This window comes from Pan troglodytes, chromosome X, assembly GCF_028858775.2.
Source record: "Pan troglodytes isolate AG18354 chromosome X, NHGRI_mPanTro3-v2.0_pri, whole genome shotgun sequence".
Classification (NCBI taxonomy): Eukaryota; Metazoa; Chordata; class Mammalia; order Primates; family Hominidae; genus Pan; species Pan troglodytes.
Genome location: NC_072421.2, coordinates 98,882,679 through 98,909,476, shown reverse-complemented (window position 1 = coordinate 98,909,476; position 26,798 = coordinate 98,882,679). Strand labels below are relative to the sequence as shown.

Below are 26,798 nucleotides of genomic sequence, written 5' to 3'. Positions count from 1 at the left end.
TTGAATAAGCATTAATTAACTCTTGAAGGATATTGTTAATATTGATTGCCTCTGGGGAAAAGAACTGGGTGGTTGGGGAGTAGGGGTGGGAGACTTTTTGCCATTTATCTTTTCTTTATGCCTTTTGAGTTTTGAATCATGTGAATGAATTACCTATTCAGAAAAATACATATTATTTTAAAAAATAACAAAATTTCTCTCCATTTCAGCACTATAAACTCTGTACTAAAAAGTGGGGATGTGTGATAGAAACCACTTTTAGGAATAAAAAACTTATATTTCAACTACAGTACTTTCAGATATCCCCTAGTCTCAAATAGATTCTTTTTTCTTTTTTTAACTTTTGTAAATTATTTTATTTCTTCCATGATGATTTAAATGGACTTTTTTTCTTTTTTTTTTTTGAGACGGAGTTTTGCTCTTGTTGCCCAGGCTGGAGTGCAATGGCGTGATCTCGGCTCACTGCAACCTCTGTCTGCCGGGTTCATGCGATTCTCCTGCCTCAGCCTCCTGAGTAACTGGGATTACAGGCATGAGCCACCATGCCTGGCCTGACTATCTTCAAACAAGTACAAATATTTCATAAATAATATCTGGCCATTTCTAGCCAATTGAGTAATTTGTTGCACAATAAGCCACCTCACATCTTTCAGCAAGAAATACATTAAATTTGAATAATAAAGACATTACACAATGAATTAGGACACTTTTAAAATTTGTTTTAATTTTTATTAGGGGGAGGGGACAGCACACTTCTACTTAATGAAGAGAAACATTTTTACAGTCCAGAGGTCTTTTATGTTTTTGCACCTATTATGCTTGAAATCATAGGGGATAGGTTCCAGCAGCCCAGACTCCTTTCCATTGGTTCTCACAAAGTACACTTCTCTGGGTGGAGCAGCCTGGCACTTGAGTTGAACCCAGGTACCTCTCTTTTTGGCTTCCTTCTTTTTCTGATCATTTTCCCTCATGCGTTTCAGGAAGCTATCTTGGCTCTTAGAGCGCTTAATGTACTCAATCCGCACATTAATTCTCTTGGCAAGAATCTTGCCCTTAGCTTCTTTGTTTACAACAATGCCAACAGCATGCTGGTTAACAGTGTAGACACAGTTTTGCCATGGTAACACTTATGGGACATTCCTTTTTGAATAGTACGCATTCCCTCGATGTCTCTATATGTGTGTGTATATATATATTTTTTCTCTATATATAGAATATATATATAAATAGATATAGAAATATATATAGTCCATAATGAACACATATTTTTCTCTATATATAGAAAAGATATATATACATATATATATATATTTTTTTTTTTTTTTGAGACGGAGTCTCACTCTGTTGTCCAGGCTGGAGTGCAGTGGTGAGATCTCGGCTCACTGCAAATTCCACCTCCCAGGTTCCAGTGATTCTCCTGCCTCAGCCTCCTGAGTAGCTGGGACTACAGGCACGCACCACCACGCCCGGCTAATAATATCGTCTTTCTTATAGATTAGTGTGTACATGGCCAAAGGAACAACTCTGTGTTTTCTTTTTTTTTAAGACAGAGTCTTGCTCTGTTGCCCAGGCTGGAGTGCAGTGGCGTGATCTTGGCTCACTACAACCTCTACCTCCTGGGTTCAAGTGATTCTCTTGCCTCAGCCTCCCGAGTAGTTGGGATTACAGGCATCTGCCACCACGCCCAGCTAATTTTTGCATTTTTAGTAGAGATGGGGTTTTGCCATGTTGGCCAGGCTGGTCTCGAACTCCTGACCTCAAGTGATCCTCCCACCTCAGCCATTTTCTGAAAGGCCTAGAGAACATCTATTGGGTGCCTCGCCTCTTACCCTTTGTGTTCGTCATTTTGGCAAATTACTGAAAGATGGCAGTTCCGGCCAAAAGGAAGCTCTTTTTTAAAAAAAGAATTATACTTCCCACACAACATTGGCATATCAAATAGGTTATTTACATCTAAGGACCTCTAGCAGGGCTGGGAATAGGGTAGGGTGAATGAGGCACTTGTTTCATGTGCAAAATTTAAGGGGGTACCAAAAAATTCAGTTATCAAGAGGAATAATTTTTTGTTTGTTTGGTTGTTTTTTTGTTTTGTTTGTTTTTTGAGACGCAGTCTCGCTCTGTCGCCTAGGCTGGGATGCAGTGGCACGTTCTCAGCTCACTGCAAGCTCTGCCTCCTGGGTTCACGCCATTCTCCTGCCTCAGCCTCCCGAGTAGCTGGGACTACAGGCACCCACCACCACGCCTGGCTAATTTTTTTGTATTTTTTAGTAGAGACGGGGTTTCACCGTGTTGGCCAGGATGGTCTCAATCTCCTGACCTCGTGATCTGCCCACCTCATCCTCCCAAAGTGCTGGAATTACAGGCGTGAGTCACCACGCCTGGCCTGAGGAAAGATGTTTTAATGAAATATTTTAAAAATCAAATTAATGCAAAAGTCCATAATGAACAAAATATCAATATTTTTAATAAAGACAGGACCAGTAACAGTGCCATACTGAACCAACCATATTGGAGCCTGAGGCAAAAGGCAAAATACAAGTTCCATATACAGGCTTTTATGTATTCTTGAATAGTTAACTTTTCCCCAGAACATTACAGGAGTTGAAAAAATATTGAAAAATAGATAAATTATAACTCACAGCAATTAAGTTTAAAACATGTTATTTACACCAAAACTAGAATTTATTAAATTCTACTTTCTTGGCTTTAGTGGAAGCAAACCTATTGAAATTTTTTTTTTCTTTTTCTTGAGATGGAGTCTTGCTCAGTTGCCCGGGCTGGAGTGCAGTGGTGTGATCTCGGCTCACTGCAACCTCCGCCTCCCTGGTTCATGCCATTCTCCTGCCTCAGCCTCCCGAGTTGCTGGGACTACAGGCGCGTGCCACCACACCTAGCTAATTTTTTTATTTTTTAGTAGAGATGGGGTTTCACCATATTGGCCAGGCTGGTCTTGAACTCCTGACATTATGATCCGCCCACCTCGGCTTCCCAAAGTGCTGGGATTACAGGCATGAGCCACCGAGCCCAGCCAGGAAATATTTTCATTAAAATCAGAAGCTTGGATCCTTTCAGACTGGCCAATACAGTTCCTACAATTGTGATTTTTATGAGGTGAAACCATCTGGAGCTGAGAATTTTTCTTTTTTGAAACGGAGTCTCGCTCTGTCGCCCAGGCTGGAGTGCAGTGGCGCGATCTCGGCTCACTGCAAGCTCCGCCTCCTGGGTTCACGCCATTCTCCTGCCTCAGCCTCCTGAGTAGCTGGGACTACAGGCGCCTGCCACCACGCCCGGCTAATTTTTTGTATTTTTAGTAGAGACGGGGTTTCACCGTGTTAGCCAGGATGGTCTCGATCTCCTGACCTCGTGATCCGCCCGCCTCGGCCTCCCAAAGTACTGGGATTACAGGCGTGAGCCACCGCGCCTGGCTGAGAATTTTTTTTATTTCTAAAAATCAAACAGAGCCTCTAAGAGAGAAAACCCAAAGCAAAACAATCATGGATCTAAATCAGCAAGGGCTGGAAGGTGGTGATAACTGCACACAATTGAAGAGTTGGGATCTTGTTATGCAGAAACAACCAGCTATGCCTTGGGATCAAAATCCAGAACAATCAAATGGAAATTACAGTGAAGATGAACAAAAGGGAAAGCAGAAATGGAGAGAAGGAGGAGGAGAAGCAGGCGGAAAGAGAGAGGGAGAAAAAGAAGAAAATGAAAAGGAGCTGGAAGATGAACAGGAAAATAAAAAAGGGAAAGGGAAAATGAGAAACAATATCCCAAGAAAAGATTAGTCAGCAAATCCCTCATGGACACTCTGGGCAAAGCTGAAGTTAAACAGGTGCCCCACAATACAAGAGAGTTTATCGATCTCATTTGAATTTGGCATGACACATAAACAGATAAGTCAGCGGTTTTGTAAAAAGAGGAAGAAATGTAATAAAGAAATGTCCAAGAGAAAGCATAAGAAAAAACATAAGAGATGTGGGGCGGGGGAGCGGGTCTCTGAGTTGCCAAGGCTGGTCTCAAACTCCTGCCCTCGGGGGATCTTCTTCCCACCTTGGCCTTCAGAAGGGCTGTGATTACAAGCATGAGCCATTGTGCCTGGCTAAGATGTTTTTTCTTTTTCCTTTTTTTTTTTGAGACGGAGTCTCGCTCTGCCTGCCAGGCTGGAGTGCAGTGGTGCGGTCTCAGCTGGCTGCAGCCTCTGCCTCCCAGGTTTAAGTGGTTCTCCTGCCTCAGCCTCCTGAGTCTAGATAAGAAGTTTTATATGACACCATTCTCTGAAAGGATAAACAAGGACATATTGACAATTGTTAATTCCGTGGGGTAGAACTAAATGAGGGGAGTGCAAAGGAGTTTCTAAATATCCTATTTTTACACTACTGTGGTTTTTAAGTTTTTATAATGGATGTTAATTGATTTTATTTCAGAAAAAAATCAATAAAGAAATTACCAACCTCCAGAAGTGTTTTGAGACTGAAAGGGAAATCCATTGTAGAAGTTAATGGGTTCAGTGCATTCTGCAACTTGTCAGTATATCTCTAAACATCCCTTCCAGGCCGGGCCCGGTGGCTCACGGCTATAATCCCGCCACTTTGGGAGGCCAAGGCTGGAAGATAACTCGAGGCCAGGAGTTCAAGACCAGCCTGACCAACATGGTGAAACCCCATCTCTACTAAAAATACAAAATTAGCTGGGCATGGTAGCCCATGCCTGTAATCCCAGCTACTCGAGAGGCTGAAGCAGGAGAATTGCTTGTGCCGGGAGGCGGAGGTTGCAGTGAGCTGAGATCATGCCATTGCACTCCAACCTGGATGACAAAAGAGAAACTCTGTCTCTAAATAAATAAATAAACATCCCCTCAAAAAAAAAAAATCAGAAGCTTGGCTGGGCACGGTGGCTCATGCCTATAATCCCAGCACTTTGGGAGGCCGAAGTGGGCGGATCACTTGAGGTCAGGAGTTCGAGACCAGCCTGGCCAACATGGTGAAACCCCAACTTTACTAAAAATACAAATAATTAGCCGGGGGTGGTGGCACATGCTTGTAATCCTAGCTGCTCGGGAGTCTAAGACAGGAGAATCGCTTGAACTTTGGAGGCAGAGGTTGCAAAGCCGAGATGGCCCTATTGCAGTCCAGCCTGGGCGACAAGAGCGATACTCCGTCTCAAATAAATAAATAAATAAATAAAAATCACAAGCTTAGGTCTAATATATAGAATTTGGGGGAAGTTCTAGTAATCTGGTGCAATGTAAATGCGAGGCAGACATCGGAGAATCTCTAGAAATGAGGACCACAAAGTAGACATGGACTACATAGTTATGCCACGCTAAGGAGTTTAGATTTTATTTTGAAGGTGATGGGGAACCTCTCAAATATTTTAAGCACCTAATTCCAGAAGATTACAATCACGTGAGTGCTGAAGTCAAAAAGGACAAGACTGGAGTAGATACTTAGTCGATTTCTAAGGTAGAAATGTAATTCCAAGACAGACAGACTAGGTTCTGAATATGAGGAGTAAGAGGAAACAAAAGAGGATGACCACTCAAGACTTACCATAAACAATCTGCTCTTTATCCATATTACATTACATCTTCTTCCTGACATGTGTGAAAGGAAATAAGTTACTCTCTCTTTTCTAAGAAGCATGCCAAGCACCTTTTATTTGTGGGGCAGAGTTCACCATAAAAAGTTGAGAACCGCTGGGCACGGTGGCTCACACCTGTAATCTCAGCACTTTGGGAGGCTGAGGCGGGCGGATCACGAGGTCAGGAGATCGAGGCCATCTTAGCTAACACACGGTGAAACCCCGTCTCTACTAAAAATACAAGAAAATTAGCCAGCCGTGGTGGTGAGGGCTTGTAGTCCCAGCTACTCGGGAGGCTGAGGCAGGAGAATGGCGTGAACCCGGGAGGCGGAGCTTGCAGTCAGCCGAGATCGTGCCACCGCACTCCAGCCTGGTCTACAGAGTGAAACTCTGTCTCAAAAAAAAAACAAAAAACAAAACTTGAGAACCATTAATCTTATCAAGATTCTCATACCCATCCAGAATACACATGCACATGTGTAAGATGTATCCTTCTCCTCACCCCCACTACAGTCCATTTCAAGAAAGTCTTCTTTTAAGAAACTGGCAAGAAAACTGGTATTCTGCCAAATATGCCAAGATTCATATATAGATAGAGAGGTTCCCCGTCACCTTCAAAATAAAATCTAAACTCCTTAGCGTGGCATAATTATGTAGTCCATGTCTACCTTGTGATTCTCATCTCCAGAGATTCTTCAATGTCTACTTTGCATTTAAGTTGCACCAGATTACTAGAACTTCTCCCAAATTATTCTACATAAATATGAATGTATATATTCATATTATATATAGTGACTGGCAGGTCGACTGTTTTGTTTACTTTTTTAGGCAAGCCAAAATATTTAAAGATAAAATAGGGCAGAAAAAATCCATTTACCTTCTTCTATGAAAGAAAGGAGGATGTCCTTCTAAATAAAAATTCTTTAAGAATTCAATCTAATATTGGCATTTAAGCCAATGCTGCTTGCCATCCTAAAATTATTTTCCTTTTAAAATAATCTTTGATGTCCATTTCCAGTAATATGGTAGCCAAAATAACCTGAATGAAAGTCCTCCCACACTACAAAACACTTAGAAATACCAAATACAATATAAAATCCTTTTAAATGTACAGCTGAACTTGCAAGTAAGTAAAGGAAATCCCCAGGGGTCAAAACAAAGTTGAAAAACCCAAAACCAGAGCATTGGGTAGGAGTTAAAATGTCAGTTGTTCCACTAGGGGTGGGGGTGGGGTGGGGTGCAGGTTGCTTGGTTATCTCATTAAATAAGGTGTTCAGGTTTTTTTGTTTGTTTTTTGTTTTTTTTTTCCATAGGTTATCGGGGAACAGGTGGTATTTGGTTACATGAGTAAGTTCTTTAGTGGTTCATTTGTGAGATTTTGGTGCACCCATCACCCGGGCAGTATACACTGAACCCAATTTGTAGTCTTTTATACCTCACCCCTTTCCCACCCTTTCCCCCTGAGTCTCCAAAGTCCATTGTGTCATTCTTACGCCTTTGCATCCTCATAGCTTAGCTCCCTCTTATGAGTGAGAACATACAAGGTTTGGTTTTCCATTCCTGAGTTACTTCACTTTGAATAATTGTCTCCAATCCCATCCAGGTCGCTGTGAATGCCATTAATTCATTCCTTTTTATGGGTGGGTAGTATTCCATTGTATAGATATACCACGGTTAATTTATCCACTGGTTGATTGATGGGCATTTGGGTTGGTTCCACGTTTTTGCAATTGCAAATTGTGCTACTATAAACGTGTGTGCAAGTATCTTCTTCGTATAACGACTTCTTTTCCTCCTGGTAGATACCCAGTAGTGGGATTGCTGGATCAAATGGTAGTTCTACTTTCAGTTCTTCAAGGAATCTCCACACTGTTTTCCATGGTGGCCGTACTTGTTTACATTCCCACCAACACGTAAAAATGTTCCCTGTTCACTGCATCCACACCAACATCTACTGTTTTCTGATTTTTTGATTATGGCCATTCTTGCAGAAGTAAGGTAGTATTGCATTGCAGTTTTGATTTGCATTTCCCCGATCATTGGTGATGTTGAGCATTTTTTCATATGCATTTGTATATCTTCTTTTGAGAATTGTCTTTTCATGTCCTTAGCCCACTTTTTGATGGAATTGTTTGTTTTTATCTTGCTGATTTGTTTGAGTTCATTGTAGATTCTGGATATTAGTCCTTTGTCAGATGTATAGATTGTGAAGCTTTTCTCCCACTCTGTGGGTTCTCTTTACACTGCTGACTGTTCTTTTTTTCGTGCAAAAGCTCTTTAGTTTAAGTCCCAGCTATTTATCTTTGTTTTTATTGCATTTGCATTTGGGTTCTTGGTCATGAAGTTCTTGCCTAAGCCAATGTCTAGAAGGGTTTTTCTAATGTTATCTTCTAGAATTTTAATAGTTTCAGGTCTTAGATTTAAGTCCTTAATCCATCTTGAGTTGATTTTTGTATAAGGTGAGAGATGAAGATTCAGTTTCATTCTCTGACATGTGGCTAGCCAATTATCCCAGCATCATTTGTTGAAAAGGGTGTCCTTTCTCCACTTTATGTTTTTGTTTGCTTTGTTGAAGATCAGTTGGATGTAAGTATTTGGGTTTGTTTCCGGGTTCTCTATTCTGTCCCATTCATCTATGTGCCTATTTTTATACCAGTACCATGCTGTTTGTCTGACTATGGCCTTATAGTATAGCTTGGAATCAGGTAATCTGATGCCTCCAGATTTGTTCTTTTTGCTTAGTTTTGCTTTGGCTATGTGGGCTCTTTTTTGGTTCCATATGAATTTTAGAATTGTTTTTTCTAATTCTGTGATGAATGATTGTGGTATTTTGATGGGAATTGCATTGAATTTGTAGATTGCTTTTGGAAGGATGGTCATTTTCACAATATTGATTCTACCCATCCATGAGCATGGGATGTGCTTCTATTTGCTTGTGTCATCTATGCTTTCTTTCAGCAGTGTTTTGTAGTTTTCCTTGTAGCGGTCTTTCACCTCCTTGGTTAGGTCTATTCCTAAGTATTTTATCTTTTTTGCAGCTATTGTAAAAGGGGTTGAGTTCTTGATTTGATTCTCAGCTTGGTCGCTGTTGGTATATAGAAGAGCTACTGATGTGTGTACATTAATTTTGTATCTGGAAACTTTGCTGTACTTTTTTATCAGTTCTAGGAGCTTTCTGGAGGAGTCTTTAGGATTTTCTAGGTAAACAATCATATCATCCACAAACAGCGACAGTTTGACTTCCTCTTTACCAATTGGATGCCCTTTATTTCTTTCTCTTGTCTGACTGCTCTGGTTAGAACTTCCAGTACTATGTTGAAGAGGAGTAGTGAGAGTGGGCATCCTTGTCTTGTTCCAGTTCTCAGAGGGAATGCTTTCACCTTTTCACCATTCAGTATTATGTTGTCTGTGGGTTCGTCATAGATGGCTTTTATTACATTGAGGTATGTCCTTTGTATGCCGATTTTGCTGAGAGTTTTAATCATAAAGGGATGCTGGATTTTGTCAAATGCTTTTTCCGCATCTATTGAGATGATCATGTGATTTTTGTTTTTAATTCTGTTTATGTGGTGTATCACATGTATTAACTTGCATATGTTAAACCACTCCTGCATCCCTGGTATGAAACCAACTTGACCATGGTGGATTATCTTTATTTTTTTCTTCTTTTTGAGACAGTTTTGCTCTTGTTGTCCGGGCTGGAGTGCAATGGTGCGATCTTGGCTCACCGCCACCTCTGCCACCTGGGTTCAAGCAATTCTCCTGCCTCAGCCTCCCGAGTAGCTGGGATTACAGGCATGCGCCACAACGCCCAGCTAATTTTGTATTTTTGGTAGAGATGGGGTTTCTCCATGTTGGTCAGGCTGGTCTCGAACTCCTGAACTCAGGTGATCGGCCAGCCCTGGACTCCCAAAGTGCTGGGAATTACAGGAGTGAGCCACCATGCCTGGCCCCTGGATTATCTTTTTGATATATTGTTGGATTTGGTTACTTGTATTTTGTTAAGGACTTCGGCATCTATGTTCATTAGGGATATTGGTCTGTAGTTTTGTTTTTTGGTTATGTGCTTTCCTGCTTTTGGTATTAGAATGATAGTGGCTTCATAGAATGATTTAGGGAGGGTTCCCTCTTCCTCTATCTTGTGGAATAGTGTCAATACAATTCTTCTTTGAATGTCTGGTAGAATTCTGCTGTGAATCCGTTTGGTCCTGGACTTTTGTTTTTTGGTTATGTGCTTTCCTGCTTTTGGTATTAGAATGATAGTGGCTTCATAGAATGATTTAGGGAGGGTTCCCTCTTCCTCTATCTTGTGGAATAGTGTCAATACAATTCTTTGAATGTCTGGTAGAATTCTGCTGTGAATCCGTTTGGTCCTGGACTTTTGTTTTTTGTTGTTAATTTTTTTTTTTTTTTTTTTTTTTTGAGACAGAGGCTCGCTCTGTCACCCAGGCTGGAGTGCAGTGGTGCGATCTCAGCTTACTGCAACCTCTGCCTCCTGGGTTCAAGAGATTCTCCTGCCTCAGCCTCCTGAGTAGCTGGGATTACAGGCGCATGCCACCACACCTGGCTAATTTTTTTGAATTTTTAGTAGAGACGGGGTTTCACCATATTGGTCAGGCTGGTCTTGAACTCCTGACCTCGTGATCCACCCGCCTTGGTCTTCAAAGTATATGCTGGGATTACAGGCGTGAGCCACCACGCCTGGCCCTTTTTTGTTTTTTGAGATGGAGTCTCACTCTTTTTGCCCAGGCTGGAGTGCACTGGCTCAATCTCAGCTCACTGCAACCTCCACCTCCAGGGTTTAAGCAATTCTCCTGCCTCAGCCTCCCAAGTAGCTGGGATTACAGGCGCCCGCCACCACGCCCAGCTAATGTTTTTGTATTTTTACTAGAGATGGGGTTTCACCATGTTTGGCCAGGCTGGTCTTGAACTCCTGACCTCAGGTGATCCATCTGCCTCGGCCTCCCAAAGTGCTGGGATTACAGGTGTGAGCCACCACGCCCAGCCCTTTTCTTGGTAATTTTTAAATTACCATATCAGTCTCACTGCTGGTTATTGGTTTGTTCAGAGTATCTAATGCTTCCTGATTTAAGCTAGGAGGGTTGTATCTTCCCAGAAATTTTTCCATCTCTTCTAGATTTTCTGGTTTAAGCATGTAAGGTGTTCATAGTAGCCTTGAATGATCTTTTGTATTTCTGTGGTGTCAGTTGTACTATCTTCCCTTTGGTTTCTTATTGAGCTTGTTTGGATTTTCTCCCTTCTTTTCTTGGTTAATCTTGCTAATGTTCTATCAATTTTATTTATCTTTTCAAAGAACCAGCTTTTTGTTTCATTTATCTTTTGTATTTTTTTGTTTGTTTGTTTCAATTTCATTTAGTTCTGCTCTGATCTTGGTTATTTCCTTTCTTCTGCTGGGTTTGGGTTTGGTTTGTTCTTGTTTCTCTAGTTCCTTGAGGTGTGACCTTAGATTGTCTGTCTGTGCTCTTTCAGACTTTGTGATGTAGGCTTTTAGGGCTATGAACTTTCCTCTTAGCACCGCCTTTGCTGAATCCCAGAGGTTTTGATAGGCTGTGTCACTATTGTCATTCAGTTCGAAGAATTTTTTAATTTCCATCTTGATTTCATTTTTGAGCCAATGATCATTCAGGAACAGGTTATTTAATTTCGATGTATTTGCATAGTTTTGAAGCTTCCTTTTGGAGTTGATTTCCAGTTTTATTCCACTGTGGTCTGAGAGAGTGCTTGATATAATTTCATTTTCCTTAAATTTATTGAGGCTTGCTTTGTAGCCTATCATATGGTCTGTCTTGGAGAAAGTTCCATGCACTGTTGAATAGAATATATATTCTGAGGTTGTTGGATGGAATGTTCTGTAAGTATCTGTTAAGTCCATTTGTTCCAGGGTATAGTTTAAATCCGTTGTTTCTTTGTTTACTTTCTGTCTTGATGACCTGTCTAGTGCTGTCAGTGGAGTATTGAAGTCCCCCACTATTATCGTGTTGAGGTCTATCTCATTTCTTAGGTCTATTAGTAATTGTTTTATAAATTTGGGAGTTCCAGTGTTAGTCCTTATATGTTTAGGATTGTGATATTTGCCTGTTGAACAAGGCCTTTTACTGTTACATAATGTCCCTCTTTGTCTTTTTTAGTTGCTGTTGCTTTAAAGTTTGTTTTGTCTGATATAAGAATAGCTACTCCTGGCCAGGCACCGTGGCTCACGCCTGTAATCCCAGCACTTCGGGAGGCTGAGGAGGGTGGATCACAAGGTCATGAGTTCAAGACCAGCCTGGCCAATATGGTGAAACCCTGTCTCTACTAAAAGTACAAAAATTAGCCAGGCATGGTGGCAAGTGCCTGTAGTCCCAGCTACTCAGGAGGCTGAGGCAGGAGAATAGCTTGAATCCAGGAGGTGGAGGTTGCAGTGAGCTGAGATCGCACCACTGCACTCCAGCCCGGGTGACAGAGCGAGACTCCATCTCAAAAAACAAAAACAATAGCTGCTCCTGCTCGCTTTTCATGTCCATTTGCATGAAATATATTTTTCCACCTGTTTACCCTAAGTTTATGTGAGTTCTTACGTGTTAGGTGAGTCTCTTGAAGGTAGCAGATAGTTGGTTGGTGAATTCTTTTTTTTTTTTTTAATGGAATTCTTATCCATTCTGCAATTCTGTATCTTTTAAGTGGAGCATTAAGTCCATTTACATTCAATGTTAGTACAGAGATGTGAGGTACCATTCCATTCATCATGCTATTTGTTGCCTGTATAGCTTGTTTTTTTTCTTTTTGTTTTTAATTTTTTTTTTTTTTTTTAAGACAGAGTTTCGCTCTTGTTGCCCAGGCTGGAGTGCAATGGCATCTTGGCTCACTGCAACCTCCGCCTCCCAGGTTTAAGTGATTCTCCTGCCTCAGTCTCCCAAGTAGCTAGGATTACAGGCAAGTGCCACCATGCCCAGCTAATTTTTGTATTTTTAGTAGAGATGGGGTTTCACCATCTTGGCCAGGATGGTCTCGAACTCCTGACCTCGTGATTCACCCTCCTCACCCTCCCAAAGTGCTAGGATTACAGGTGTGAGTCACCGCACCCAGCCTGTATTTTTGTTTTATTGGTCCTATGAGATTTATGCTTTAAAAAGTTTCTGTTTTGATGTGTTTCCAGGATTTGTTTCAATATTTAGAGCTCCTTTTAGCAGTTCTTGTAGTGGTGGCTTGGTAGTGGCAAATTCTCTCAGCATTTGTCTGTCTAAAAAAAAAACCTATCTTTCCTTCATATATGAAGCTCAGTTTCACTTGATACAAGATTCTTAGCCGGGCACAGTGGCTCACGCCTGTAATCCCAGCACTTTGGGAGGCTGAGGCAGGTGGATCACCTGAGGTCAGGAGTTCGAGACCAGCCTGACCAACACGGAGAAACCCCGTCTCTATTAAAAATACAAAATTAGTTGGGCATGGTGGTGTATGCCTGTAATCCCAGCTTCTCGGGAGGCTGAAGCAGGAGAATCGTTTGAACCTGGGAGGCTGAGGTTGCAATGAGCCAAGATAGTGCCATTGCACTCCAGCCTGGGCAACAAGAGTGAAACTCCGTCTCAAAAAAAAAAAAAAAAGATTCTTAGCTGATAATTGTTTTGTTCGAGGAGGCTGAAGATAGGGCCTCAGTCCCTTCTAGCTTGCAGGATTTCTGCTGATAAATCTGCTGTTAATCTGATAGATTTTCCTTTATAGGTTACCTGGTACTTTTGTCTCACAGCTCTTAAGATTCTTTCCTTCATCTTAACTTTAGATAAGCTGATGACAATGTGCCTAGGTGATGATCTTCTGGCAATGAATTTCCCAGATGTTCTTTGTGCTTCTTGTATTTGGATGTCTAAGTTTCTAGAAAGGCTGGGGAAGTTTTCCTCGATAATTCTCCCAAATATGTTTTCCAAACTTTTAGATTTCTCTTCTTCCCCAGGAACGCCAATTATTCTTAGGTTTGGTCATTTAACATAATCCCACACTTCTTGGAGGCTTTGTTCATATTTTTTTATTCTTTTTTCTTTGTCTTTGTTGGATTGGGTTAATTCGAATACCTTGTCTCTGAGCTCTGAATTTCTTTCTTCTACTTGTTCGATTCTATGGCTGAGACTTTCCAGAGCATTTTGCATTGCTATAAGTGTGTCCATTGTTTCCTGAAGCTTTGATTGTTTTTTACTTATACTATTTCTTTAAAGATTCCTCTCTTCACTTTTTTTTTTTTTTTTTTTTGAGATGGAGTTTCACTCTTGTTGCCCAGGCTGGAGTGCAATGGCGCTATCTCGGCTCACTGCAACCTCCGCCTCCCGGGTTCAAGCAATTCTCCTGCCTCAGCCTCCTGAGTAGCTGGGACTACAGGCATGCACCAACACACCTGGCTAATTTTGTATTTTTAGTAGAGATGGGGTTTCTCCATGTTGGTCAGGCTGGTCTTGAACTTCTGACCTCAGGTGATCCGCCCGCCTTGGCCTCCCAAAGTGCTGGGATTACAGGCATGAGCCACCGTGCCCGGGCTTCTCTTCACTTCTTGTATCATTTTTTTATTTCCTCTTTTTTTTTTTTTTTTTTGAGATGGAGTCTCACTCTGTCGCCCAGGCTGGAGTGCAGTGGCGCAATCTTGGCTCACTGCAACCTCCGCCTCCCAGGTTCAAGCGATTCTTCTGCCTCAGCCTCCCGAGTAGCTGGGACTAAAGGTGCGTGCCACCACACCCGGCTAATTTTTTTGTATTTTTAGTAGAGACGAGGTTTCACTGTGTTAGCCAGGATGGTCTCGATCTCCTGACCTCATGATCCACCCGCCTCAGCCTCCCAAAGTGCTGGGATTACAGGCGTGAGCCACTGTGCCTGGCCAATTTTTTTATTTCCTTACATTGGGCTTCACCTTTCTCTGGTGCCTCCCTGAGTAGCTTAATTACTAACCTCCCGAATTCTTTTTCAGGTAAATCAAGGATTTCTTCTTGGTTTGGATCCATTGCTGGTGAGCTAGTGTGATCTTTTGGGGGTGTTAAGGAACCTTGTTTTTTCATATTACCAGAGTCAGTTTTCTGGTTCCTTCTCATTTGGGTAGGCTCTGTCAGAGGGAAGGTCCAGGGCTGAAGGCTGTTGTTCAGATCCTTTTGTCCCATGGCATGTTCCCTTGATGTAATACTCTCCCCCTTTTCCTGTGGATGTGGCTCCCTAAGACCTGAGCTGTAGTGATTGTTACAGCTTTTCTGGATCTAGCCACCCAGCAAGTCTACCAGGCTCCAGGTTGGTACTGGGGGTAGTCTGCACAGAGTCCTGTGATGTGAACCGTCTATGGGTCTCTCAGCTGTGGAAACCAGCACCTGTTCTGGTGGAGATGGAAAGGGGGTGAAATGGACTCTGTTAAGGTTCTTAGCTTTGGTGGTTTAATGCACTATTTTTGTGCTGGTTGGCCTCCTGCTGGGAGGTGGCGCTTTCCAGAGAGCATCAGCTGTGATAGTATGGGGAGGAACAGGTGGTGGGCGGGGCCCTAGAACTCCCAAGAGTATATGCCCTTTGTCTTCAGTTACCAGGGTGGGTAGGGTAGGACCATTGGGTTGGGGCAGGGCTAGGTGTGTCTGAGCTCAGAGTCTCCTTGGGCAGGTTTTGCTGCAGCTGCTGTGGGGGATGGGGGTGAGGCTCCCAGATCAATGGAGTTATGATCCTAGAAGGATAATGGATGTCTCTACTGTGTTGTGCAGGTTGTCAGAAAAGTGAGGGAAAGCCAGCAGTCACAGGCCTCACACAGCTCCCACAGAATCCAAAGGGCTGGTCTCACTCCCACTGTACCCCCACCCCCACCCCACCAACAGCACGGAGTGAGCAGGGCTGAGAACTTGCCCCAGGCTACCCACCTCCCAGCTGTGAAAGCAAGTATGGCTTTCCTTCTTCCCCCACCTGTGGAGTCTGCACACCAGATTCATGCCCCACCCCCCGCCGAGTTCTGGCCAGAAGACTTCTCGATCAGTTCAAACTGTTTTTTTGTTGTTTGTTTGTTTGTTTGTTTGTTTTTGAGACGGAGTTTTGCTCAGTCGCCCAGGCTGGAGTGCAGTGGCATGATCTCGGCTCACTGCAACCTCCGCTTCCCCGGTTCAAGTGATTCTCCTGCCTCAACCTCCCGAGTAGCTGGGATTACAGGCATGCGCCACCACGCCTGGCTGATTTTTGTATTTTTAGTAGAGACAAGGTTTCACCATGTTGGCCAGGCTGGTCTCGAACTCCTGACGTCAGGTGATCCACCCTCCTCACCCTCCCAAAGTGCTAGGATTACAGACGTGAGCCACTGCGCCCAGCCTGTGTTCAAATTGTTACAAAGTTCGGCTGGAGATTTCTTTCTCCCTGTGACCTTTTCCAAGTGCCTCTGGCCGCCCTACCAAAGGACCCCTGTAAGGCCAGGCAGAAATGGTTTGCTAGGGGACCCAGTGAGCTCACAGGGCTTTTCCCGCTCTTTCCTCTACTCCTGTATTTCGCTCAGTATCTAAATTGACTCAGCTCCAGGTAAGGTCAGAATCTTCTCCCATAACCTAGGCCTTCAGTTTCCCCAGTGGGGGTGTGTGTTCAGGGGCAGACGATCTCCCTTTCCCACTTCCACAATTTGGGCACTCACAGTATTTGGTGTGCCTCCTGGGTCCTGCAAGAGCAGTCTGCTTCCTTCAGAGGGTCTGTGGGTTCTCTTGGGTTTCCTGATTTATTCCTGCAGTCGTTCTGGAGCAAAAATTCATGATGCGAGCCTCCACATGCTGCTCTGTTCGTCGAAGTTGGAGCTGCAATCTAGTCTTGCCTCCCGTCTGCCATGATCCACCTTCTTCTTCTTCTTTGTTTTTATATGGAACACTTCACGGATTTGTGCATTATCCTTGTGCAGGGACCATGCTAATCTTCTCTGCATCATTCTAATTCCAGTACATGTGCTGCTGAAGCGAGCACACGTGCTTAGGTTCTGATGGCCTGTAGAGGCAGGAGACAGAGCCTTGGGCCTAAGTAAGGCAGGAGGTTGGAACTGAAACACCTGTAGGAAGTTGGGAGTTTCAAAGGACAACACCTTCAATAAAGTTGAACTAGACAAAAATTCATTCACTAGTATAGGAAGGCAACCTGGGCTGTAAGAAGGTAGAAAACAGGGTCTCCTTCTGAGGCCTGCTTTCACATGGGTTTGGGATTCAAAATTTATAACTCCTACACTGTCCAGGAACCCTCCACACTAAAAAATGAGTACAAAGTGTATACTCACTTAAGAGTATAACTATTGTTATTCCTACCAAGCAGAAGCAACATAAAACAGCTCTAGAGAGACATATCCCTCACAAGATCCCCACAAGTAAAGCTGCACTGAACACAATTTAAAATAAAAAATTACAAAACACATGAAAAAACACCACACCATAATCAAATGTCTGAAGACACAACACATAGAATTAGACCCCAAAATATGCAATCTAATACACACTATAAAATTGCTTAAAATGATTAAAGATATAATTGAAAATGTAAGAAAAGAACAAGACATTATTTTATTTTTACAGATTTGAGGATACAAATGCAGCTTTGTTACATGGATATATTGTGTAGTGGTGAAGTTTGGGCTTTAAAGTGTAACCATCGGAGACGAGACCAGAGGCCGAACTCGGGTTCTGACAAGATGGCCGGGCTGCCCCGCAGGATCATCAAGGAAACCCAGCGTTTGCTGGCAGAACCAGTTCCTGGCATCAAAGCCGAACCAGATGAGAGCAACGCCCGTTATTTTCATGTGGTCATTGCTGGCCCTCAGGATTCCCCCTTTGAGGGAGGGACTTTTAAACTTGAACTATTCCTTCCAGAAGAATACCCAATGGCAGCCCCTAAAGTACGTTTCATGACCAAAATTTATCATCCTAATGTAGACAAGTTGGGAAGAATATGTTTAGATATTTTGAAAGATAAGTGGTCCCCAGCACTGCAGATCCGCACAGTTCTGCTATCGATCCAGGCCTTGTTAAGTGCTCCCAATCCAGATGATCCATTAGCAAATGATGTAGCGGAGCAGTGGAAGACCAACGAAGCCCAAGCCATAGAAACAGCTAGAGCATGGACTAGGCTATATGCCATGAATAATATTTAAATTGATCCGATCATCAAGTGTGCATCACTTCTCCTGTTCTGCCAAGACTTCTTCCTTTTTGTTTGCATTTAATGGACACAGTCTTAGAAACATTACAGAATAAAAAAGCCCAGACATCTTCAGTCCTTTGGTGATTAAATGCACATTAGCAAATCTATGTCTTGTCCTGATTCACTGTCATAAAGCATGAGCAGAGGCTAGAAGTATCATCTGGATTGTTGTGAAACGTTTAAAAGCAGTGGCCCCTCCCTGCTTTTATTCATTTCCCCCATCCTGGTTTAAGTATAAAGCACTGTGAATGAAGGTAGTTGTCAGGTTAGCTGCAGGGGTGTGGGTGTTTTTATTTTATTTTATTTTTGAGGGGGGGAGGTAGTTTAATTTTATGGGCTCCTTTCCCCCTTTTTTGGTGATCTAATTGCATTGGTTAAAAGCAGCTAACCAGGTCTTTAGAATATGCTCTAGCCAAGTCTAACTTTATTTAGACGCTGTAGATGGACAAGCTTGATTGTTGGAACCAAAATGGGAACATTAAACAAACATCACAGCCCTCACTAATATTGCTGTCAAGTGTAGATTCCCCCCTTCAAAAAAAGCTTGTGACCATTTTGTATGGCTTGTCTGGAAACTTCTGTAAATCTTATGTTTTAGTAAAATATTTTTTGTTATTCTAAAAAAAAAAAATAAAAAAAAAATAAAAATAAAGTGTAACCATCACTCAAATCATATACATAGAACCCATTAGGTTTTTTTTTTTTTTTTTTTTTTTTTTTTGAGACAGAGTTTCGCTCTTGGTGCCCAGGCTGGAGTGCAGTGGCGCCATCTTGGCTCACTGCAATCTCTGCCTCTTGGGTTCAAGCGATTCTCCTGTCTCAGCCTCACGAGTAGCTGGTATTACAGGCGTGTGCCACCAAGCCCAGCTAATTTTTCATATTTTTAGTAGAGACGGGGTTTCATCATGTTGGCCAGGCTGGTCTCAAACTGCTGAACTCAGGTGATCCACCTGCCTTGGCCTCCCAAAGTGCTGGGATTACAGGCGTGAGCCACTGTGCCTGACCCATTAGGTAATTTTTTATCCCTTACACCTCTTGCACCTCCCACCTTTCTGGGTCTACAATGTCTATTATTCCACTCCAGTACACTATTTTTAAAAGGCCAGGTAGTATTGAAAAAGAACTCTAGACATGAAAAAAAGTTTTAAATTTAAGAACTCAATGGACATGTTAAACCACAGATTGGGCACAATTAAAGAGAAAAGTGGTAACTGGAAAAATAGATATATAGAATGCAACACAGAGAGATTAAGAAATAAAAAATATGAAAAGAGGTAAAGAAACATGCAGGACAAATTTTAAAAGTAGTATTCAAAGAAGTAATGACTGAGGGTATTCTAGAACTGATTATTTAAAAAATGTGAATTCTCGGGCTGGGCGCAGTGGCTCACGCCTGTAATCCCAGCACTTTGGGAGGCCGAGGCAGGTGGATCACCAGGTCAGCAGTTCAAGACCAGCCTGGCCAAGATGGTGAAACCCTGTCTCTACTAAAAATACAAAAAAATGAGCCAGGTGTGGTGGCAGGCACCTGTAATCCCAGCTACTCGGGAGGCTGAGGCAGGAGAATTGCTTGAACCCGGGCGGCAGAGGTTGCAGTGAGCTGAGATCACGCCACTGCACTCCAGCCTGGGTGACAGACTGCAACTCCGTCTCAAGAAAAAAAAAAATTAAAATTAAAAAAATAATAAAAATGTGAATTCTCAAATTCAGAAACTATGAGCCCTGAGCAAGATAAATACAACTAAATTCACATTTAGACCATTTTATTGCATCTTTAGAACATCAAAACGAATGATCCTGGAGATAATACTTAACATTTTCTATGTGCCAGGATTGTTCTAAACACTGTACCCAAGAGATAATCATTTTAATATATTGGTATATTTTCTTCCAGTGTTTTATCGATGCATGTATATGCACAATACAAAAATTCAAAACAAAATCAGAATAATCCTATACATAAAAACTTGTATTCTTTTTTTTTTTTGCTCAACATTTTACCATAAGCATTTTCCTGTGTTATTAAGCAGCAGCAATAGCTGCAATAACAGTGTCAATGGCAACTAACATTTTAGTGTTGTTGTCAGGAGTATGGGTTTTGAAATCAAACTTTCTGTGTTTGAGTCCCAGTTCACCACTTACTAGCCATGTGGCATTGCACAAGTGACTCATCCTCTCTCTGATTCCATGTCCTCAGTAGTAAAAACCTACATCCTGGGGTTATTGTGAGTTACTATTTACTTTTTTTTTTTTTTTTTTTTGAGACAGAGTTTCGCTTTCGTCACCCAAGCTGGAGTACAATGGTGCAATCTCGGCTCACTGCAACCTCCGCCTGCCAGGTTCAAGCGATTCTCCTGTCTCAGCCTCCCCAGTAGCTGGGATTACAGGCGCTCACCACCACACGCAGCTAATTTTTGTCTTTTTAGTAGAGACGGGGTTTCACCATGTTGGCCAGGCTGGTCTCGAACTCCTGACCTCAAGTGATCCACCCGCCTCAGCCTCCCAAAGTGCTGGGATTACAGGTGTGAGCCACTGCGCCCCCAGCCTTGTGAGTTCCTGTTTACTAAGCTATCTGCTGGGCACTGTGCTAAACACATGAATAATGCTATTAAAAAAAAAAAACCAGTGGGTTAGAAACTGCTCTTGGTCCTATTTTTATAGATGAGAAAAGTGGGGCTTAGGAAGACTCTTAGGTGATTTGCCCAAAATCATATGGCCAATGATGGAGCTTTGACTTGAATTCAGATCTATCCCCAAAACCTATGCTCTCGATTGTTGTGCTACACTGTTCTTCCATATCATTTTATTTTATTTTATTTTATTTTATTTATTTATTTATTTAGAGACGGAGTCTCTCTCTGTCATCCAGGCTGGAGTGCAGTGGCACGATCTCGGCTCACTACAACCTCCGCCTCTCGGGATCAAGCAATTTTCCTGCCTCAGCCTCCCGAGTAGCTGGGATTACAGGCATGTGCCACCACACCCAGCTAATTTTTGTATTTTTTTAGTAGAGATGGGGTTTCACCATGTTGGTCAGGCTGGTCTCGAACTCCTGACCTCATGATCCGCCTGCCTCGGCCTCCTAAAGTGCTGGGATTACAAGTGTGAGCCACCGCGCCCAGCCTCTTCCATATCATTTTAAAGGCTTCATAGTATGTACAAATCATAAAGTTCACCACAATATTCCTCAAATGTTGCACATTTAGATCCTTTCCATTTATTTCCTATGACAAATAACCTGGTAAAGCACATCTTTGCCCATAAAATATTGTGTGCACTTCAGATAAACCCTTTTAGGGGAGTTACTCTGAAGTGGACTTACTAAGTAAAGAAAGTATGACATTTTAAGGGTCTTAATATATGTTAGCAAACTGCTTTTCAGAAAGGTTAAAACCATTTACATACTCACTGGCAGTGTATGAGAGCAAAGTTGAGTTTTTTATTTTTTATTTTTTTTATTTTCTGAGATGGAGTCTCACTCTGTCGCCCAGGCTGGAGTGCAGCGGCGCGCTCTTGGCTCACTGCAACCTCTGCCAGATTCAAGCGATTCTCCTGCCTCAGCCTCCCGAGTAGCTGGGACTACAGGCGCGCGCCACCATGCCTGGCCAATTTTTTGTATTTTTAGTGAAGACCAGGTTTCACCATGCTGGCCAGGCTGGTCTGGATCTCCTGACCTCGTGATCCACCTGCCTTGGCCTCCCAAAGTGCTGGGATTACGGGCGTGAGCCACTGTGCCTGGCATGTCATTTCTACATGTTGGTAACGTTTCAAGTACTCTCTTCTAGCTACTTTGAAATATACAATATATTGTTGCTAACTCTAGTGACCCTACTCTGTTATGGAACATTAGAACGTATTTCTTCTAACTGTATGACTGGATCCATTAACCAACCTTTTTTTATCACCCCCCTCCCACCCACACACCCTTTCCAGCCTCTGGTGTCTATGATTCTCTTCTCTATTTCTATGAGGTCAACTTTTTTCGTTTCCAACATATGAGTGAGAATATGTAGTATTTGTCTTTCTGTGCCTGGCTTATTTAATATAATGACATCTAGTTAGTTCCATTTATGTTGCTACAAATGACATGATTTCATTCTTTTTTATAGCTGAATAGTATCCCACTGTGTATATATACCACATTTTCTTCTTCTTTTTTTTTTTTCTTAGAGATGGGATCTTGTGATGTTGCCCAGGCTAGAGTGCAGTGGCACAATCATGTCTTCAATATCCCACTTTCAGCATTGGACAGATTTTCCAGACAGAAAAATCAACAAAGAAATGTCAGACTTAATCTGCACTACAGAAAAAGTGAATCTAATAGATATTTACAGAACGTTTCATCCAACAGCTGCAAAATACACATTCTTCTCCTAGCACATGGATCATTCTCAAGGACAACCATATGTTAGGTCACAAAGCAAGTCTTAAAACATTTTTAAACATTGAAATAGCATCAAGCATCTTCTCTGACCACAATGGAATAAAACTAGAAATCAATAACGAGAGGGATTTTAGAAACTATACAAACACATGGAAATTAAACAGTATGCTCCTGAATGACAAGTGGGTCAATGAAGAAATTAAAAAGAAAATTGAAAAATTTCTTGAAACAAATGATAATGGAAACACAACATACCAAAACCTATGGGATACAGCAAAAGCAGTAGTGAGAGGGAAGTTTATAGCTATAAGCACCTACATCAAAAAAGAAGAAAAACTTCAAATAAATAATCTAACCATGAATCTTATAGAACTAGAGAACTAAGAGCAAACAAAATCCAAAGTTACTAGAAGAAAATGAATAATATAGATCAGAGCAGAAATAAAAATGAAGAAAACAATACAAAAGATCAATGAAAGGAAAAGTTGGTTTTTTAAAAATAAACAAAATTGACAAACCCTTAGCCAGAACAATGAGGGTAAAAAGCAAAGAAGACCCAAATAAATAAAATCAGAGATGAAAAGGGAGACATTACAACTGATACTGCAGAAATTCAAAGGATCATTAGTGGCTACTATGAGCCAATAAATTGGAAAATCTAGAAGAAATGGATACATTTCTAGACATATATAATCTACAAGGATTGAACCAGGAAGAAATCCAAAACCTGAACGACGAATAACAAGTAATGAGATCGACGGCATAATAAAAAGTCTCCCAGCAAAGAAAAGCCCAGGACCTAATGGCTTCATTAACGACTTCTACCAAACATTAAAAGAAGAAGTAATACCAGTTCTACTCAAACCATTCCAAAAGAAGAGGAGGAGGGAATACTTCCAGTCTCATTCTACAAGGCTAGTATTAACCTTGATACCAAAATTAGACAAAACACATAAAAAAAAGAGAAAACTACAAGCCAATTTCTTCGATGAATATGGATACAAACATCCTGAACAAAATACTAGCAAACTGAATTCAACAACACATTAAAAAGGTCATTCATCCTGACCAAGTGGGATTTATCCCCCGGGATGCAAGGTTGATTAGACATACACAGATCAATCAATATGATTCATCATATCAACACAATGGAGGATAAAAAATGATGTGGGTGGGCATGGTGGCTCACGCCTGTAATCCCAGCACTTTGGGAGGCCGAGGTGGGCGGATCACAAGGTCAGGAGATCGAGACCACGGTGAAACCCCGTCTGTACTAAAAATACAAAAAATTAGCCGGGCGTGGTGGCGGGCGCCTGTAGTCCCAGCTACTCAGGAGGCTGAGGCAGGAGAATGGCATGAACCCGGGAAGCAGAGCTTGCAGTGAGCTGAGATCATGCCACTGCACTCCAGCCTGGGAGACAGAGTGAGACTCCGTCTCAAAAAAAACAAAAACAAAAACAAAAACAAAAATTAGCCAGGTGTGGTGGCACACATCTGTAATCCCAGCTACTCAGGAGTCTGAGGCAGGAGAATCACTTGAAGCTGGGAGGCAGAGGTTGCAGTGAGCTGAGATTATGCCACTGCACTCCAAACTGGGCAACAGTGCAAGACTCCATCTCAAAAGAAACAAAAACAAAAACAAAAAAACACCATATGATGATTTCAATTGATGCTGAAAAAGCATTTGATAAAATTCAACATTTCTTCATGATAAAAACCCTAAAAAAACTGGATATAGAAGGAACATACCTCATTGTAATAAAGATGATATATGACAGACCCATGGCTATTATTATACTGAATGGGGAAAAACTGAAAGCCTTTCCTCTAAGATGTGGAACACAACAAGGACGCCCACTGTCACCATTGTTGTTCAACATAGTACTGGAAGTCCTAGCTAGAGCAATCAAAGAAGAGAAAGATATAAAGGGCATCCAAATTGGAATGGAAGAAATCCAATTATCCTTGTTTGCAGATAATATGATCTTATATTTGGAAAAACTGAAAGACTCCACCAAAAAACCATTAGAACTGATAAATTCAGTAAGGTTGCAGGATACAAAATTAACATACAAGAATCAGTAGCATTTCTATAAGCCAACAGTGAACAATCTGAAAAAGCAATCAAGAAAGCAATTCCATTTATAATAGCTACAGAAAAAAAAACCCACCTAGGAATTAACCAAAGACGTGAAAGATCTCTACAATGAAAACTACTGGGCTGGTAAAAAGTAATTGCAGTTTTTGCCATTACTTGTTTTTTGTTTGTTTTTTTTGAGACAGAGTCTTGCTCTGTCACCCAGGCTGGAGTGCAGTGGTACAATCTCGGTTCATTGCAATCTCTGCCTCCTGGGTTCAAGCGATTCTCCTGCCTCAGCCTCCCAAGTAGCTGGGATTACAGGTGCATGCCACCATGCCCAGCTAATTTTTGTATTATTAGAGATGGGTTTCACCATGTTGGCCAGGCTGGTCTTAAACTCCTGACGTCAAGTGATCCACCTGCCTCGGCCTCCCAAAGTGCTGGGATTACAAGCATGAGCCACTGCACCCAGCTGCCATTACTTTTAATGGCAAAAACTGCAATTACTTTTGCACCAACCTAATATAAAACATTGATGCAAGAACTTGAAGAAGACACAAAAAAATGAAAAGATATTCCATGTTCATGAACTGGTAGAATAAATGTTGTTAAAATGTCAATACTGGCTGGACACGGTGGCTCATGCCTGTAATCCCAGCACTTTGGGAGGCCGAGACAGATGGATCACCTGAGGTCAGGAGTTCGAGACCAGCCTGACCAATATGATGAAACCCCCATCTCTACTAAAAATACAAAAATTGGCCAGGCATGATGACACATACCTGTAATCTCAGCTACTCAGGAGGCTGAGGCAGGAGAATCACTTGAACCCAGGAGATGGAGGTTGCGATGAGCTGAGATTGCGCCATTGCACTCCAGCCTGGGCAACAAGAGCGAAACTCCATCTAAAAAATAAAAATAAAAGTCAATACTATCCAAAGCAATCTACAGATTCAATGTAATCCCTATCTAAATACCAATGACATTCACAGAAATAGAAAAAAAATCCTAAAACTTTTATGCAACCATAAACGACCCAGAATAGCCAAAACCATACCCAGCAAAAAGAACAAAACTAGAGGAATTACATTACCTGACTTCAAATTATACTACAGAGCTATAGTAACCAAAACAGCATGGTACTGGCATAAAAACAGACATATGTAGACCAATGGAACAGCATAGAGTAACAAATCCATACATACATAGAGAAACAAATCCATACATCTACAGGAAACTCATTTTCAACAAAGTTGCCAAGAAAATAGGCTGGGGAAAAGACAGTCTCTTCAATAAATGGTGCTGGGAAAACTGGATATTCATAAGCAGAAAAAATGAAATTAGGTCCCTATCTGTCACCATCTACAAAAATCAAATCAAAATGGATTAAAGACTTAAATCCAATACCTCAAACCATGAAACTACTACAAGAAAACACTGGGGAAGCTCTCCAGGATGTTGGTCTGGGCAAAGATTTCTTGAGTAACCCACAAGCACAGTCCAAAGCAAAATGGGCAAGTGATTTAAAAAGCTTCTGCACAGGAAAGGAAACAATCGACAAAGTGAAGAGACAACCCAAGGGTGGGAGAAAATATTTGCAAAGTACTCATCTGACAAGGGATTAATAACCAGAACATGTAAGGAGTTCAAACAACTCTATAAGAAAAAAAAATCTAATAATCCAATTAAAAATGGGCCAAATATCTGAATAGACGTTTATCACAAGAAGACATACCAATGGCAAACAGGTTTATGAAAAGGTCATTGATCATCAGAGAAATGCAAATCAAAACTATATTGAGACACCAGCCAGGTGCAGTGGCTCACACCTGTAATCCTAGCACTTTGGGAGGCTGAGGCGGGTGGCTCACTTGAGGTCAGGAGTTCGAGACCAGCCTGGCCAACATGGTGAACTTCGTCTCTACTAAAAATACAAAAAACTAGCCGGGTGTGGTGACACATACCTGTAAGCCCAGCTACTCGGGAGGCTGAGACAGGAGAAACACTTGAACCCGGGAGGCGGAGGTTGCAGTGAGCCGAGATTGTGCCATTGCACTCCAGCCTGGGGCACAGAGCAAGACTTCGTCTAAAAAAAAAAAAAAGAAAGAAAGAAAGAAAAGAAAACTCCCTAAAAAACCATAATGAGATACCATCTTACCCCAGTTAAACTGGCTTTTATACAAAAGACAGGCAATAACAAATGCTGGTGAGGATGTGGCGAAAAGGGAACCCTTGTACACTGTCGGTGGGAATGTAAATTAGTACAACCACTATGGACAACAGTTTGGAGATTTCCTCAAAAAACTAAAAATAGAGCTACTATACGATCCAGCAATCCCACTTCTAAAGAAAGAAAATCAGTATATTGAACATATATCTGCATTCCCATGTTTACTGCAGCATTATTTCACAATAGCCAAGATTTGGAAGCAACCTAAATGTTAATCAGCAGATGAATAGATAAATAAAATTTGGTACATATACACAATGGACTACTATCCAGCCATAAAAAGAGTGAGATCTTGTCATTTACAACAACAAAGATGTACCTGGAGGTGATTATGTTAAGTGAAATAAGCCAGGCACAGAAAG

The 26,798-nt window shown here is 41.7% G+C and overlaps 1 protein-coding gene and 1 non-coding gene across 2 annotated transcripts; one reads left to right on the top strand and one right to left on the bottom strand.

Moving 5' to 3' along the window:
- Positions 1–16,414: 16,414 nt before the first annotated feature.
- On the bottom strand, positions 16,415–16,521 carry LOC129138897 (U6 spliceosomal RNA). Its single transcript, XR_008542138.1, has one exon. It is a non-coding gene; the product is annotated as a U6 spliceosomal RNA (small nuclear RNA).
- A 648-nt stretch (positions 16,522–17,169) lies between these two features.
- On the top strand, positions 17,170–17,849 carry LOC107966362 (ubiquitin-conjugating enzyme E2 N). The gene has a single exon (XM_016943003.3). The coding sequence runs from the start codon at positions 17,234–17,236 to the stop codon at positions 17,690–17,692; it is 459 nt and encodes a 152-aa protein (XP_016798492.3). The 5' UTR covers positions 17,170–17,233; the 3' UTR covers positions 17,693–17,849.
- Positions 17,850–26,798: the final 8,949 nt, after the last annotated feature.

What these genes read in the sequence shown, in the direction of transcription:
- LOC107966362 (XM_016943003.3), top strand. Translation starts at nt 17,234, where the DNA reads ATGGCCGGGCTGCCCCGCAGGATCATCAAGGAAACCCAGCGTTTGCTG.